The sequence below is a fragment of the Lingula anatina genome, chromosome 1 (genome assembly GCF_051362555.1).
Source record: "Lingula anatina isolate TDL-2025a chromosome 1, LinAna3.0, whole genome shotgun sequence".
NCBI lineage: Eukaryota > Metazoa > Brachiopoda > Lingulata > Lingulida > Lingulidae > Lingula > Lingula anatina.
In genome coordinates, this window is record NC_141767.1 from 678,913 (window position 1) to 693,166 (window position 14,254).

The 14,254-nt window shown below is 35.3% G+C and overlaps 3 protein-coding genes across 4 annotated transcripts; 1 reads left to right on the forward strand and 2 right to left on the reverse strand.

Annotated features, from left to right (window-relative positions):
• Window positions 1–129: 129 nt before the first annotated feature.
• Window positions 130–3,081, reverse strand: LOC106174041 (adenylate kinase isoenzyme 6). Its single transcript, XM_013555414.3, has 4 exons — window positions 2,910–3,081; window positions 2,273–2,424; window positions 1,664–1,809; window positions 130–1,316 (listed from the first exon to the last, which is right to left on the reverse strand). The coding sequence occupies exons 1-4, from the start codon at window positions 2,944–2,946 to the stop codon at window positions 1,130–1,132; spliced, it is 522 nt and encodes a 173-aa protein (XP_013410868.2). The 5' UTR covers window positions 2,947–3,081; the 3' UTR covers window positions 130–1,129.
• LOC106152935 (lipase maturation factor 1-like) lies at window positions 3,006–9,030 on the forward strand. Its single transcript, XM_013526681.2, has 11 exons — window positions 3,006–3,201; window positions 3,592–3,901; window positions 4,193–4,203; window positions 4,474–4,622; window positions 4,997–5,062; window positions 5,333–5,518; window positions 5,752–5,935; window positions 6,262–6,415; window positions 7,281–7,461; window positions 7,844–7,956; window positions 8,314–9,030. Exons 1-11 carry the CDS (start codon window positions 3,006–3,008, stop codon window positions 8,489–8,491), a joined length of 1,728 nt encoding a protein of 575 aa, XP_013382135.1. The 3' UTR covers window positions 8,492–9,030.
• A 155-nt stretch (window positions 9,031–9,185) lies between these two features.
• LOC106174051 (uncharacterized) lies at window positions 9,186–14,013 on the reverse strand. Of its 2 annotated transcripts, none has more exons than XM_086999432.1 (6): window positions 13,890–14,013; window positions 11,486–11,642; window positions 10,911–11,120; window positions 10,299–10,665; window positions 9,957–10,045; window positions 9,186–9,732 (listed from the first exon to the last, which is right to left on the reverse strand). In XM_086999432.1, the coding sequence occupies exons 2-6, from the start codon at window positions 11,593–11,595 to the stop codon at window positions 9,657–9,659; spliced, it is 852 nt and encodes a 283-aa protein (XP_086855558.1). In that variant the 5' UTR covers window positions 11,596–11,642; window positions 13,890–14,013; the 3' UTR covers window positions 9,186–9,656. The 2 variants fall into 2 exon arrangements, with proteins under 2 accessions (XP_086855558.1, XP_086855514.1); XM_086999388.1 differs by having other exon boundaries at window positions 13,901–14,004.
• Between the last annotated feature and the right edge of the window lie 241 nt (window positions 14,014–14,254).

A 14,254-nucleotide genomic window follows, 5' to 3' on the forward strand; every position in this document is an offset into this window, starting at 1 on the left:
TGAATGAATAAAATTTTTTTAAAATAATAAAGGTTGGTATGTTGAACGAGTTGTTGGCAGGAAAATCCTGGCTTAGAAGGGTTTTACATTTGTCATACAACCGAAGAAAGCAATTTCAAGATGAACAAATACACAATAGTCATCGTTTATGGTATTGCACAAAAAGGCACAAAGACCTAGTATCCTTATATGATAAACACACACACACACAAAACCGTTTAATACACCAAACAACCTTGCCAGCATAAAATATATCTAGCAGCCTATTGTAGAAATTGTACTGAATCAGATACACTCACAGGCAATCATTTGTATCTAATTAACTCACATACGATGCATCTTTATTGAAATATATTTAATATTGTCCAAGTAATATAGTAAATACTCTTCATAACAATGTCCTCAATTTACATAAACCTATATGTAATTGCAACCCAACTCCAAGAATTAAGGTAAAAACAATTTTGGAAATAAATGCAGTACTAAAAATATGGAAAATCCTTACTGTGCAGACTCAGAGAAAATAAAATTAAATAACAAGCTTAAACGTAAGTCTTCATATGCAAATGGGGTTAAAGCTGCTTAAAAATATTAACAACAGAGAAATTGGCATTGCTCAAATGCCATGTTGGCTGTTTCCAATGTCCTGTTGGCTGTATACAGATTTCAATGCCATGTTGGCTGCACACAGTTTCCAATGTCCTGTTGGCTGCACACAGTTACCAATGTCCTGTTGGCTGCACACAGTTTCCAATGTCCTGTTGGCTGCACACAATTTCCAATGTCCTGTTGGCTGTTTCCAATGTCCTGTTGGCTGCACACATTTTCCAATGTCCTGTTGGCTGCACACAGTTTCCAATGCCCTGTTGGCTGTTTCCAATGTCCTGTTGGCTGCATACAGTTTCCAATGCCCTGTTGGCTGTACACAGTTTCAAATGTCCTGTTGGCTGCACAGTTTCCAATGCCCTGTTGGCTGCACAGTTTCTTCAGTTATGCTTTAGTTATGCTAAAGTGCACAAGCGGTTGCCAAACCCCTCAATAGGGGGCAGGGTGGGGCCGAAGGAAGCCAGGCATACAAAAGGTGGTTCTTACTCTTTTTGAACTACGCTAAACCTTTACACATCATATTTTAATGTGTTAATTTCCACTGTTCTAACCACAAAAGAATCCTTTCAATATTTTCTTCCATATCTTCAGGTGTGTTACTTGGAAGTTCATGAACTATTTCTATTTTATAGGCCTCCCTGGCTTCATCTAAAATTGTCTGAAATATTTCACATTGTACATTTTCCTGCAACTTTTTCCCAGTGTATCCCCTGAAAAAAGTAGCAAGTAATTTTTTAATAAAAAATACAGACAACACTAGATGACAACCAAACAAAATAAAAAACAAACTCCAGGTTTACATATTCTACAAATTAATAATAATAACAATAATAATAATAATAATAATTCCTAGAATTACCTTCACAAATTAAAAACAGGAACTATTTAATAAAACAAAAGATAATTACCAGAATAAATATGTCTTGAAATAATTGTGATAAACATCCTAAAACAGTTTCTACAAACACCAATGGCCTGGTACCTACCTGTGCTCCAGTCTCTCATACAGGACTGAGTTATCAGTTCTCAGTACAAACACCAATTGTCAGATACCTACCTGTGCTCTAGTCTCTCATACAGGACAGAGTTATCTGTCCTCAGTACAAAGACAATATCAAACCAGCGCTCTGGGAAGAAATCACAGCCATGATAGTCAACAACATTTCCACCCTGCTGCATCTGATCTTCAAGTTCATCCACAACCTGGTAGGAAAAGATAGATCTCTAATTAGCAGTCAACAATGGATGCCGTGATCTAGGACAACCTGATAGACTGTCTGCACTATGTAACACCACGAGAGACAAGACAATCTGTGAGAATTTGTGTGGTAGGGTTAACTTTATAGTGAAATGCTGTGTACTGCAAGTGTCATCTTAGAAAGTAATATAAAAGTGATTCTCAAAATATGAAGAATTTGTTAAGTTGTACAACAGTTTCATTCCACAGAACTAATAAGAAACAACCAGTATATGTGGCTAAATTCCATCAGTTTTCTTCATTGCCTTATATAGTCTGACCCTGTAAATCCTGCAAACTCTTGCATGGTTTGACACTAAGTCATTCCAATTGGACTATGTTTTTATAGATGCATTCTGAACATGTAAATTACATACTTGAATATATATCTCCACATGACATTGTCACAGGAGACAACTGAATCCTTACCCTGTCCTCATTCAGGACATGACACTCGTATTCGTCATCCCAGCCGTCATAGAGCTCCCTCTCTTTAGCCATCTCCCCAATGTTAACATAGTTTAGGCAAGCTCTCTGAGCCAGCTCTCTGCCTAGAGTGGACTTGCCTGTCCCTGGGGTGCCTGAGGTAATGTGAAAATGTGCTATTATTTTCAGAAACAAAGACACAACCTCGCTGTTTGATTATGCTGTTGCACATAGTGGTTCAATGTTTGTTACAGAGTTATATAGTGTACATGTAGCTTGTAAGACAACAATGTGTATAGTACAAAATTGAACACGTGCGTGTGTTCTAAGACAGTCGTAGCTGATAACGTCGCGTTCTTTCTGAGAGTATCCTTGCCCCAGTTCACTAGCTAGGCACTCACCAGGTAAGCATGTAATGTAAGCGGAGCATGTAAAGCAGAAAACTGAGTCAAAAACATGGAGTTTGAAAGATTTTATATAGAGTATGCAGTGCGTAGGTCAAGTCCTTTCTTTTCTAATTTCTGCGTTTTTAGAAAATGATATACACTTTACAAATGGTCGCACATGGTTCTTATGTGTTCTCCATTGATTACAACAAATAAAGAGTTTTTCTCATCAAAGAAATGTGGCCGAAACATACCTGTAAGCAAAATGTTTGGGCCATGTGGACTCGCCATTTTCACTTCCTGTCACGCAGGCGCACTGCAAGCCAGGTCAAAGGGCATCCGCGTGTGCCATGTCTGCAACAACAGTGAGGCGGCGCAAGGTTCAGCAGCAAGATGAAAGCGACCACGGTGACACGACAGACAGCGTCCAGGAAAGTTGCAACGTGAAAAAAGAGTTATCAGATATGAAAATAACACTTCAGCTTGAAGCTGGAAGTTATTGGCTGACTCGCATTTTCTTCTTGAGATTCCTGGGCTTTATTTATGGTAAGTCAAAGACACTGACAGGTGCGTGGTACTTTAATTAGTCTGATTAATTTCTCCTAAAGAGGTTGGTGTCGTAATTTATTTGTATTTGCACATGCCTTTTTATGACTTTATAGCCTATATTTCACCGATTACTGAAGTTTTCTTCATCTACATTGTACATTACCTTACATTACTAAGCAACAATTTTATTATGACAGATTAATATTTAATAATTGACTTGATTTAGATTAAGTCCAGACTTATTTTGTGTTCTGACTTTTTTATTCTCTGTGTTGTAGGAAATATGTCACCATAATTATCAGTGTTATGCACAAGTCATATCAGCCTTATTTTTAAAAAAAATTCTACTGGTACTTACCAATAAATTAATTTATATATTTATTTCAGCTGTGGCTTTTTTAGTTGGATATCATCAAAACATTCAACTAATTGGCCAGAAAGGACTTCTTCCTGCAGCAAACCACCTGAAGAAGATATGGTCTCACACAGGAGGGTCTCTGTTCCAGTCCCTGAACTACGCCCCCACTCTGCTGTGGTTTGTGAACTATGAGGATCACATGGACCTGTATCTGACTGCTATATCCCTGTGTGGACTGATGTTATCTCTACTGCTGGTTGTACTGGGCTCAGCCAACATGCTGATGATGTCTGTACTCTGGGTGCTCTATCACTCCCTGGTCAATGTGGGCCAGAGATGGTCAGTATAAACAACACTGAGGGTGATATAGGGGGTTCTCTTTCTCTGACAGTTCATTCTTATTTATTACCGTTGCTGAAGAGTTGAAGAAGTTATACCAGTAAATAGATTAACTTATTGTTTGTTGTGATCTTGTATCACAAGGTGAGAAGTAAAAAAAAAAATGAAATGATAGAAATATACATGTTTAGGAAAACCTGAAGAAGTTAAATTATGAAGTTAAATCATTGTATGAATTTTATTTTGGAGTTGAGAGTCTAACTAAGATATCTCCTCCTCTTTTCTCTTCAGGTATTCCTTTGGTAAGTGAAACAAGTAAATTATATTTTTAATAAAAGCAGATATCAGATAAAGAGCAAGTTATCAGATATATATATATGTTTTCCTCAATGTTAATGAGTTGTAATGGGAATTATACAAAAAGTAAACTATTTAGTTTTGTTGCAGTATAAAAACTGTATATAAGTCAAAAACCTATTTGGAAAGATTTTGAGGGGAATATTTTCAAAATTTCATTTATTAAACTGTAATTCAACTTTCTTTTTGCCAATGTTACATGATGAAATTTTCAGGATGGGAATCTCAGCTCCTGGAGAGTGGGTTCCTGGCAATATTTTTCTGTCCTCTTCTCTCCTTGCGTCCTGTGCCCAGAAAAACTCCGCCATCTTGGGCAGTCATCTGGGGCTACAGGTGGCTCATCTTCAGGATAATGCTTGGGGCAGTAAGTTACATGTAGAGATAATACACTATCACCTGATCAATATATGCCAAAATACTTCAAGATCCTTTAAGAGATGTTCCAGTCATATATTTTGCAAGAGGATGGCAATCAATTTCTTACATACATACTCGTAATCCACTGAAAACACCCCAAAAAAACAAAACAAAAAAATTTTTGTTGACATAGTCACATAACATCTCTTGGTATTTATGTTAGTGATCTTCTGTTTAGGAAAAAAAGCCTAAAAAGCCTAATTGTTTTCAAAGTTAAATTTTTTTTCAAAGATAGTATCAAATATGTTTTTGTTATTTAAAGAATTTTGAAATATATATTGAATATTTGCAAAAAAGTTGCATATTTTCTTCCTGTTTCAGGGTCTTATCAAAATCCGAGGAGACCAGTGTTGGAGAGATTTGACTTGTATGAATTATCACTATGAGGTAATGGACATGTTATATCTGTGACATAATGAAGTTGCGTGAAGTTAAAAATATTGTTGTAATAGTTTCATTGGAGCTGGCTCATATAAATATAATGTAATTATGTATTAGGCAGAAGTTCTAAGCATTACTTGCAATTATTGATATTGATATAACACCTTTGTTCTAAGCCAGCCACACATACCCCCCCCCCACACACACACATTATACCTAATAAAACTTGCAATATTTTTATTTAATATATTAAATTTATTTATATTCCTATTGCAGACACAACCAGTGCCTAATCCAATCAGCTATTACTTGCATCAATCTCCAGAAGTATTCCATAAGTTTGAAACTCTGTCCAATCACTTCATAGAACTGGTGGCTCCACCTCTTGTTTTGTTGCCTGGCAACTATTGGCTGTTCAGAAGGCTCAGGCTAATTGGAGGATTTTTGCAAGTTTTATTTCAGGTATCACTCATAGTTATGATGGCAGTGCTAAGACAATTTAATTTTTTTTGAACATTGCTAAATACAATCTAATTCACCTGTTTTTGGAAATTAAATTTGGAAATGGCATACACGTATGTTCATGCTCACAAGCACCAAGCATACACACGTTTTAACAAAATTAAGTTCAAATAGCATGTAGTTTTCTTTTAACTTTTACCTCTGTTTTTATTTAGTACGAAATGTCATTGTAGGTGATCCTAATCATCAGTGGAAATTTAAGCTTCTTGAACTGGCTGACTATACTTCCCAGCATCTGCTGTTTTGATGATGCAAGCTTGTCTTGGATGTTTTCCAATAAAAGGAACTCTGTGAAGTGGCAAGTGTGGCAGATACAACAGGAAGAGCAAACTGGAAACAAACCAAGGGAATCGAGAAGTACGATGGGGCCTTATGCGCAGCTTAGATGAGAAATTGAACTAATTTCCTAAACAATGAAATATTTACAGAATAAATTCAGCAAAACAGTCTTTTTTCTTTCCATTTTATGATATTTCTTTAGGTACAGTAGTTATTATCACAGATGTTTGCCAAACAATTTCCTAAACAATGAAATATTGACAGAATAAATTCAGCAAAACAGTCTTTTTTCTTTCCATTTTATGATATTTCTTTAGGTACAGTAGTTATTATAACAGATGTTTGCCAAATATTCATACTGTTTTTAAAACTTGCATGTATTTATGTGTGTATAATGTTTTCAGCCCAGTACATCAGGAAAATGATGAATGTAACGCTGGCAATACTTCTGGCCTATCTCAGCGTTCCTGTGGTCCAGAATCTTCTCTCGTCAAGACAAGCCATGAATACTTCATTTGAACCTTTGAGAATACTGAACACCTATGGTGCATTTGGAAGGTATGGTTATCTGGACAAAAAAAATAAAAAAAAAAGAATTATCATGTTTTTTTGTAGCAAACTATTTTAAGTGAAATGCAGATATGTTTCTATAGTCATTTAAAGTCATAATAACTCTTCGTTTTGGCCAAAAATTGGATTTTCCTGGAAAAAACGGCAATTTTCCTGTACTTACCAATGGTCAACGACCCCATTCCTGCATTCAAAGTTACAGTAATCCAGGGTTTTTTTCCTAAACGTACGTTTTTTTGTTAAAATCTCTTAAGAGATTTTAACTGACGGAGCTCTCTCTGACATTGCAAAGTCACTGGTGACCTACTTAAAACCGCGGGAAAAGCAGACAACAACAACACTATATAAGATTCAAGAGATATATTCGTCTTTTTGTTTAAAATGCATTTATATCCACAATGTGTGCCATTCTGGGCGTTTCGTTATCCGACGCACTGTACAAAAACTCGCAACTTACGTTTGCGTCCGCATTAATGCGTTTGGCGCCATGTTATTTTGGTCTCAAATGAACGAGAGAATCCGCGTGACACCATTACGTCATTAGCAACGAATGCCTTGATGACTGGGAAGAAAAGCATCGAAAGCCCCATTTACAAGCACAGATTTTAGTTTTACTACAATAACGGCCGTTTTAGTGGTAAAATACAATAGAATATATTTCCATGTGTTGTTTACAATGTATTTCATGCGGAATTTTGAATCTCAAAGGAAGAGTTATTATTGCTTTAATGACGCGGTTGTATAAAAGTTAAAAACTTATTAAGAAAATAATTTTGCAAATTGGTTCAGCAGTGAAAAGAGCAATCATTCAAAAGTGATTCTAATGCATTTAAATCTACTTTTCTTTATGTAGCATAACCAAAGACAGGACAGAGGTGATCATCCAGGGTACATATGATAACCCACAAGATCCAAGCGCTAAGTGGCTGGAGTATGAGTTCAAGTGTAAACCAGGTGATGTATACAGGAGGCCATGTTTAATATCTCCATATCACTACAGACTGGACTGGCTTATGTGGTTTGCTGCTTTCCAGGTTGGTTTATATCTCATTGTCAGTAAGTTTCTTAGAACTCTGAATCTTTTTTTATCAATACATATATCTACTTACTCTGGAAATTTTGTGATTTATACTATTTGTTTATACCATATTGTCAGTGAAATATCTCGTTTTATTTACTTTTCTCACTTTTAAAACTCTGCATCCCATTTAGCTTTTGTAAATATATCCCTTTACCTTCTTATTTCTAATAAAATGTTTTTGTTTCAATCTTTTGGTGAATGCCACAGGTTTCATACAGTCTCCTATTTATAACTCTGAATCTCATTTAACTTTTGAAAATAAATACTGCTTATTTTTGATTAAATGTTATAACTTTGTAAATGTTTGTGTTTTAATCTGTTTTTCCTCCTTTCAGAACTATCAACATAACCCATGGTTGGTACACTTGGCAGCCCAGCTTCTGGTGAATGATGAGGGAGCTTCCTCACTTATTGCACACAACCCCTTTCTGGGCAAAGCGCCGCCAAAGTAAGCATCATTTTATTTAAGTGGGTGAACTTGGGAGTATCAAGCATTTGAAAGAAAACATTACTTAAGTTATTCATAACCACATAAATAGTACTTGTGCAATGGCCATTAAAATCAACTAAAAATGAATTTTTAGGCCCCATTCAGAATAGGGGACTACCTAGTTCGAGGATAAAATATGGCGACCCACTAAAAGCTTGCCGTCTAATCCGCTAGTAGACACTGAATAGATATCCCATGGGGAAGCATGCAAGTGGGTCGGCCATATTTGACCCTTGGACTAGTTAATCCCCTTTTCTGAATGGGGCCTTGGTCGCCATTTTGGTTGATATGGACGCTGATCACTTTTATTTTCAGGTTTATTCGTGCAGAACACTACAGGTACAGGTATACAAAACTAGGCAGCAAGGATGCGCTAAGCGGAGCATGGTGGAAGAGAAAACGTTTTGGCAACTATTTGCCACCCGTGTCTTTGGCAGCACTTAAAGAATTTCTGACAGCTATGGATTGGCCCATCCCACTTTTGAAGGCCTGATCCTAACAAGGAGTTCATCCTAACAGCTGTAGAGCCTAGTAATATTTATTTTGAAGTCATTACCAAAAAGAATAAGACCCACACGAACCTTTTTTCAAGGGGTTTTATTTTTCTCTTTTATTCTGCAGTTTATTTTTGTTATCTGTTGACTGTTTTTACTGTTACAGTATTGTCAGCTTAAAAACTTAGGTTGGCATAATTGAAAGATCGCCATTTAATTAATACCAGAGCATTATTTTGAAACTGGTACCAATCTTTCCATCAGCTGTTATCCTAGAAATTATACAGTTTACATACCCTTATGTGTCTTCTCATCCATATGTGGTACATTGCATCTGTTGAAAGTGTGGCCTTATAAACGTAAACATTTTGAGTTTAAATTCTTATCATTTCATATCATCTGTTGCTTGTCCTCTTGGGTAGGTGTAATGAAAATATTATTTTTAATGTATTATCTGTTATTTTTACATTGTTTGTGTTGTAATTTTCAATGTGCATTAAGATGCACTGTAATTAAAATAAAAAATAAAATGACCCTCAACTTTTATTTTTACTTCAACTTGACCACCTTTTATGATTCCTTTGTGCAGTTTGTGGCTAGCTGATAAGTAATCAGGAAGAAAGTTGCATTATTTCTCCAGCGAAATTGGACCAATGGATACATGAATTTTTCATGCCATATAATAAATGCAAATATCATCCAAGAGATTTATTAATGATGAAAACCAATTGGCAGCATTGCTTTTTAAGTGGGGTCAGCCATATTTGGTTTGGGGATCATTTAAGTGGTAATTCCTCTATTTTGAATGCGCTCTCTGATTCCTTTATGCAGTTTATGGCTAGTTGGTAAGTAATCATGAAGTGGGTTGCATTATTTCTGCATCAAAACTGCACCAAATGGGTTCATTTACAACCTTAAATGAAGTTTTCATATCATATAAGTTATAACAAATATCATCCATGAGATTTATTAATGACGAAAACAGTCTTCTCAGTCCTTAAAATAAATTATTCCCTGTGAGCATTATGTAATGAATATGTTTCCACTGTCTATATCTGGCATAGAAAAAACTGGTGAAGATATATGCTGCTTCCCATCTCCAGATAAAAAAGTTTACTGTGTAAAGAGTGAAGCTGTCTGCAGTTAGTTTAGCTGCACTGACAATTAATCAGGATAATCTGGTTCATCCCCGCTGTCATCTGATATAGAGGGAACTTTGGCGTCTCTGCTGTCATCATATCTAAAGATGGGTTAAGGAATAATTTCAGCACAATGAAATGACAACAAAACATTTCGACTTTTCCTCCTTTTAACTACAGAGTTTGCATCCCCTTCACCCCCCTCCCCCCCCCCCCCCCCCCAAAAAAAAAAAAAAAAGAATAAATGTATTGAAATAATTACATTAATCTGATTCAAAACATCTGACATTACTGATGATATCATAAGTATTATTTCCAAGGATACACCACAGTAGACCGCTCTGGGAGATGAGGTTCCATTTTGATGTTCAACCTTTGTGCAAGTCTTGCTGCTATATGCTGAACCTGGATTTCCTGTTGAACAGATAATATAAGGTCAAACATGCCACTTACAGAGTCCACACACACATTGTCAAAAAACATGATGATGCACTATCACTATTGATATCTGACACTTAAAGTAAATGAAAAAAATCCTACCATCAATGATATCTAACACTTCAGTAAATGAAAGAAATCCTGCTGCTCTTTTTGTTCAACATACCAAGGTTTATAACAAAATTGGTGTGGCCAAACATTTTAAAAGAAAATTTTATTTTCAACAAACCTGTACTCTTTTATTTTGTTCTTCTTGCAATTTGCATGAATCTTCCACTGACAGCATTTTAGCACATTCATATTTAGCCTTGGGAGGAAACAATGCAGACTCTTCCTCTGGTGAATATCTTTTTCCTTTACTTTTAATAGCCTTTTCTGTTTTAGTATCTCCTGTTAGATCCGTTTTCTCAGCATTTCTCATGACATCCATTTTCTCAGCATTTCTCCTAGAAGTGTCAGTAACTGAGGCACTGTCTAGACTGCCATGCATCGTATCTTTATTCTCTCTGCTTTTGTCACAAATATTACCCGTAGAAACACTGCCAGTGTCTTTAGATATATCACAGTTTTGAAGTACATCTACTTTTGGTGCCAACCTGTAATTAGATAAAGAAGAAAAGATGGGGCCACTTCAACTTGAAATATCTAATATTAACATGGCTTCCTAAAATCAGACATGAATACTGTGAACTCAGTACAAAGTATGTAAATTAAGAGGTTATATGCATTTCTATTATAAAAATATAAATATGTACACATCATAGCTAAAAACAATGCAATTCTAGTAAATTACCTATGGTACAAAAAACTGTATATATTTTCATTTACAGTAGTTTCTTACCTGTCATCTGTTTCTTCCTTTCTCTTGTCCGATTTATTTATAATTTTTCTGTAAAATGACACTTGATCCTCGTCATCTGATTCCAACTGCATCTTCTGAAACAGCGCTGATGTGGTATCCACTTTCTCTTTTTCTTTAATTGCTCTCCTCAGTCTGTCAGCCAAGTCTGAAATCTTTTTACCTTTGTCAGGAAGTGATGATATTAACTTCCTGTGGAAAAAGAAAGTCACAGAAAAGTTGACAAGACATCATGGAATTAGGAAAAGCAACTGACAATACACTTAATTAAAATAAATGGTGTTGACATATACAGTTACAAGTATGAAAAGTAAAAAAAATCCCATACCATACACTCTCCATTAAAACTGCAAAAATAATTTAAACTACAAATAATAATTTAAAAAAAACTGAAATTAATAAATTAATTAATGCATGTGACATGAATGGGAGGATATTTCAATCCCTGACTGTAAGACATTTTAAACACAATACTAGTACCTGCCACTGTGTTATTAAATATGGAGTCATTGCAGTAATGGCAACCCCAGAACATCTACCACTTCAATAAAACTCACTTGTTTTGTAAGATTTTGTTTTGTCTGTCCAGTAATTCCTTCAGCTGAGCCATTGGTTTTTGCATCAGGTCTCCTAAATAACCTTGTTTTTCAACATTTCCATCAGCCATTTCTAAAGCCTAAATAGCAACAGCTTTTGTGATTCACGTTGTGAAAGCTGTCAATGGAAAATGAGATTGTTTTAAATTATCTAAAATCATCTATAGCCGACGTGGAAAAACATCAGAAGCCAACACAATCACTTTAACTTTGTTAATGTTACAACTTCAGTTTCAAGTTAAATTGCCCGAGTCTAAAATAAAAGGAAACAAGGCAGCAAAGCTGTCAAATGTACAGACAAAAAGCAGGAAATAACAAAATAGGCTACTGTCAATTCTGATGTAAAAGTACATTATGTTAAACTGCAAATTCAACATCAAATTTTAATTATGCTCAACAGGTAATACCAATGTAAGTAAAATGTGTAACAAGCATAAGGCTTCAGGCCCATGGGAGTTCACTTTGAAAATGTAAAACTTCCAGAAAAAGAAGTCAATTAGACTGCTTTTCCAACTCGAGCTGCATTTTAGTCCTGTGTTTCTTTTTTAAAAGTTTGACAATCATAAGTAATATGGTTTTCCCATGATGGTCATCATGGCAGCAATACCCAAAATTGTGTTTTCTTCTATTTTGATGCAATATTTCATAATGCTTTACAGCATAAAGACCATCAGTTTTTAATAATAAAATATACGTATCGTGGATTTTCAGAAAATGTGACTAGCATGGGTCTTCAAGCCCAAGGTGGTTCTAAGTCACACCTTGAAATTGCCAATGTGTGAAAAATTAAATTTTCACAAAAAACTGATTAACTGCCAGAAAAATTTACCAAATAGACTGCACTGCCTAATGAAACTGTATTTTAGTCCCATGTTTCTTTCCTGTAAGTTTGAGAACAGTAAGTGACATAGTTTTCCTTAAATGGTCATCAAGGGAGCAGTGTCCAAAATAGGGGTTTCTTCAAATTTTGATGCAATATTACATAATGTTTAACAGGATAATAACCATCAATTTTTAATAATAAAATATTAGTATCATGGATATTCAGAAAATGTGACTAGCAAAGGTCTTCAGGCCCATGGAACTTCAAAGTCACAACTTGAAAATGCCAAAATGTAGACAAGACAGTACTGTCCTGCAATGCATTTTTTTCCATTTTTAACAATTTTTTAACATATAACAAAATTAACACTTTACTGCCATTTTTATATGATCAACTAAGAAAGTTGATGAGATGTGAAAAATATCAATAGAACAGTGTCAAATGTCCAATTTCCTCCATTCTGAGTTTCTGAACATAATGAATGATTGAATCTTACAAACTGCAATAATATGAGTTTATTTCCATTTTTGACACTTTATTACACAATACACGATAACAAGTTTACCATCATTTTTACATAATCAACTAATAATGTTGTAAAGATGCAGGAAATGTCGAACAAACACTTTTACGTATCTTATTAATTAAATAATGAGACTGTTAACATGCCTAAGAATTGAATCTGAAGAAATGTGAAAAAACAGCATAACTTATAAAATAATGGCCAAATTATGCTGATTTTCGAACTTGACCTGCGTTTTAGTAAGATTGATTACTCCTGTGAGTTTCATGACAACAGGCCTATCAGTTTTCTTTGAAATGTGTTAACAGTGTTGCATATATGCTGAAAAGTGAAAAAACAGCATAACTACTAAAATGGTGGCCCAATCATGCCGATTTTTGAACTTGACCTGCGTTTTAGTAAGATTGATTACTCCTGTGAGTTTCATGACAACAGGCCTATCAGTTTTCTTTGAAATGTGTTAACAGTGTTGCATATATGCTGAAAAGTGAAAAAACAGCATAACTACTAAAATGGTGGCCCGATCATGCCAATTTTCAAACTTGACCTGCGTTTTAGTAAGATTGATTACTCCTGTGAGTTTCATGACAACAGGCCTATCGGTTTTCTTTGAAATGTGTTAACAGCGTTGCATATATGCTGAAAAGTGAAAAAACAGCATAAATTCTACAATAATGGCCCGATCATGCTGATTTTCGAACTTGACATGCGTTTTATGAATATTCATCAGCTCTGTAAATATAAAGCCAAAAAGTAAAACTGTCTTCCACTTATGGTGTTAACGCTGAAAGTGCACGGCGACGGCGACGGCGACATCGACGGCGACATGAACGGCGACATGAACGGCGACGACAGACGCAGGTGATGGCAATATGTACAGACACATCTGTGTCTGTACATAAAAATCACTCAGCGACAGTTTGTGTTGTCATTTTTCACACATTGGGCTCTTAAATTTAAGCCCTGTCGACTAAATGAAAACATAAAACAGCCATAAATGAAAATTTCTCGACACTAACTTAATCAGCACCTGATTTGTCGTGGAACAGACCGCTAGGTAAGTTGTTTTTATAGCATTCATAAAACTGTCTACTTCAGCAGAGGCAGAATACGAGTACGTGTATACAACTAAACCGGAAGTTGATAACCGGAAGTTTATTTGTCCAAGACAAACTGCTCAAGCTTAGAAAAAAATCTCATGTTAAATTATCATCAATTTTGTTGAATGAATCAACTAAGGCAAAACATGATGTCGTTCTTATAATTATGAATCAAGAAACACAATTAGTTAGAATGAACATGCAACTCTGTCATATCTTGAATAAATCGAAAGTGAAAGAAACTCTGCTATGGAGGCGTACTCAGAACTGCATTTTGACATCAC

Excerpts from the sequence above, each read along its gene's own strand:
- LOC106174041 (XM_013555414.3), bottom strand. The coding sequence starts at position 2,946 with ATGGCGAGTCCACATGGCCCAAACATTTTGCTTACAG. Across the intron at positions 1,810-2,272 it reads ATGTCCTGAATGAGGACAGG|GTTGTGGATGAACTTGAAGA; the intron begins GTAAGGATTCAG and ends TTTTCCTACCAG. Across the intron at positions 1,317-1,663 it reads TATGAGAGACTAGAGCACAG|GGGATACACTGGGAAAAAGT; the intron begins GTAGGTATCTGA and ends TACTTTTTTCAG.
- LOC106152935 (XM_013526681.2), top strand. The coding sequence starts at position 3,006 with ATGTCTGCAACAACAGTGAGGCGGCGCAAGGTTCAGCAGCAAGATGAA. Across the intron at positions 3,202-3,591 it reads ATTCCTGGGCTTTATTTATG|CTGTGGCTTTTTTAGTTGGA; the intron begins GTAAGTCAAAGA and ends TATTTATTTCAG. Across the intron at positions 7,957-8,313 it reads CTGGGCAAAGCGCCGCCAAA|GTTTATTCGTGCAGAACACT; the intron begins GTAAGCATCATT and ends TTTTATTTTCAG.
- LOC106174051 (XM_086999432.1), bottom strand. The coding sequence starts at position 11,595 with ATGGCTGATGGAAATGTTGAAAAACAAGGTTATTTAGGAGACCTGATG. Across the intron at positions 11,121-11,485 it reads AACAAAATCTTACAAAACAA|GAAGTTAATATCATCACTTC; the intron begins GTGAGTTTTATT and ends CTTTTTCCACAG. Across the intron at positions 9,733-9,956 it reads CCAGAGCGGTCTACTGTGGT|ATATGATGACAGCAGAGACG; the intron begins GTATCCTTGGAA and ends ACCCATCTTTAG.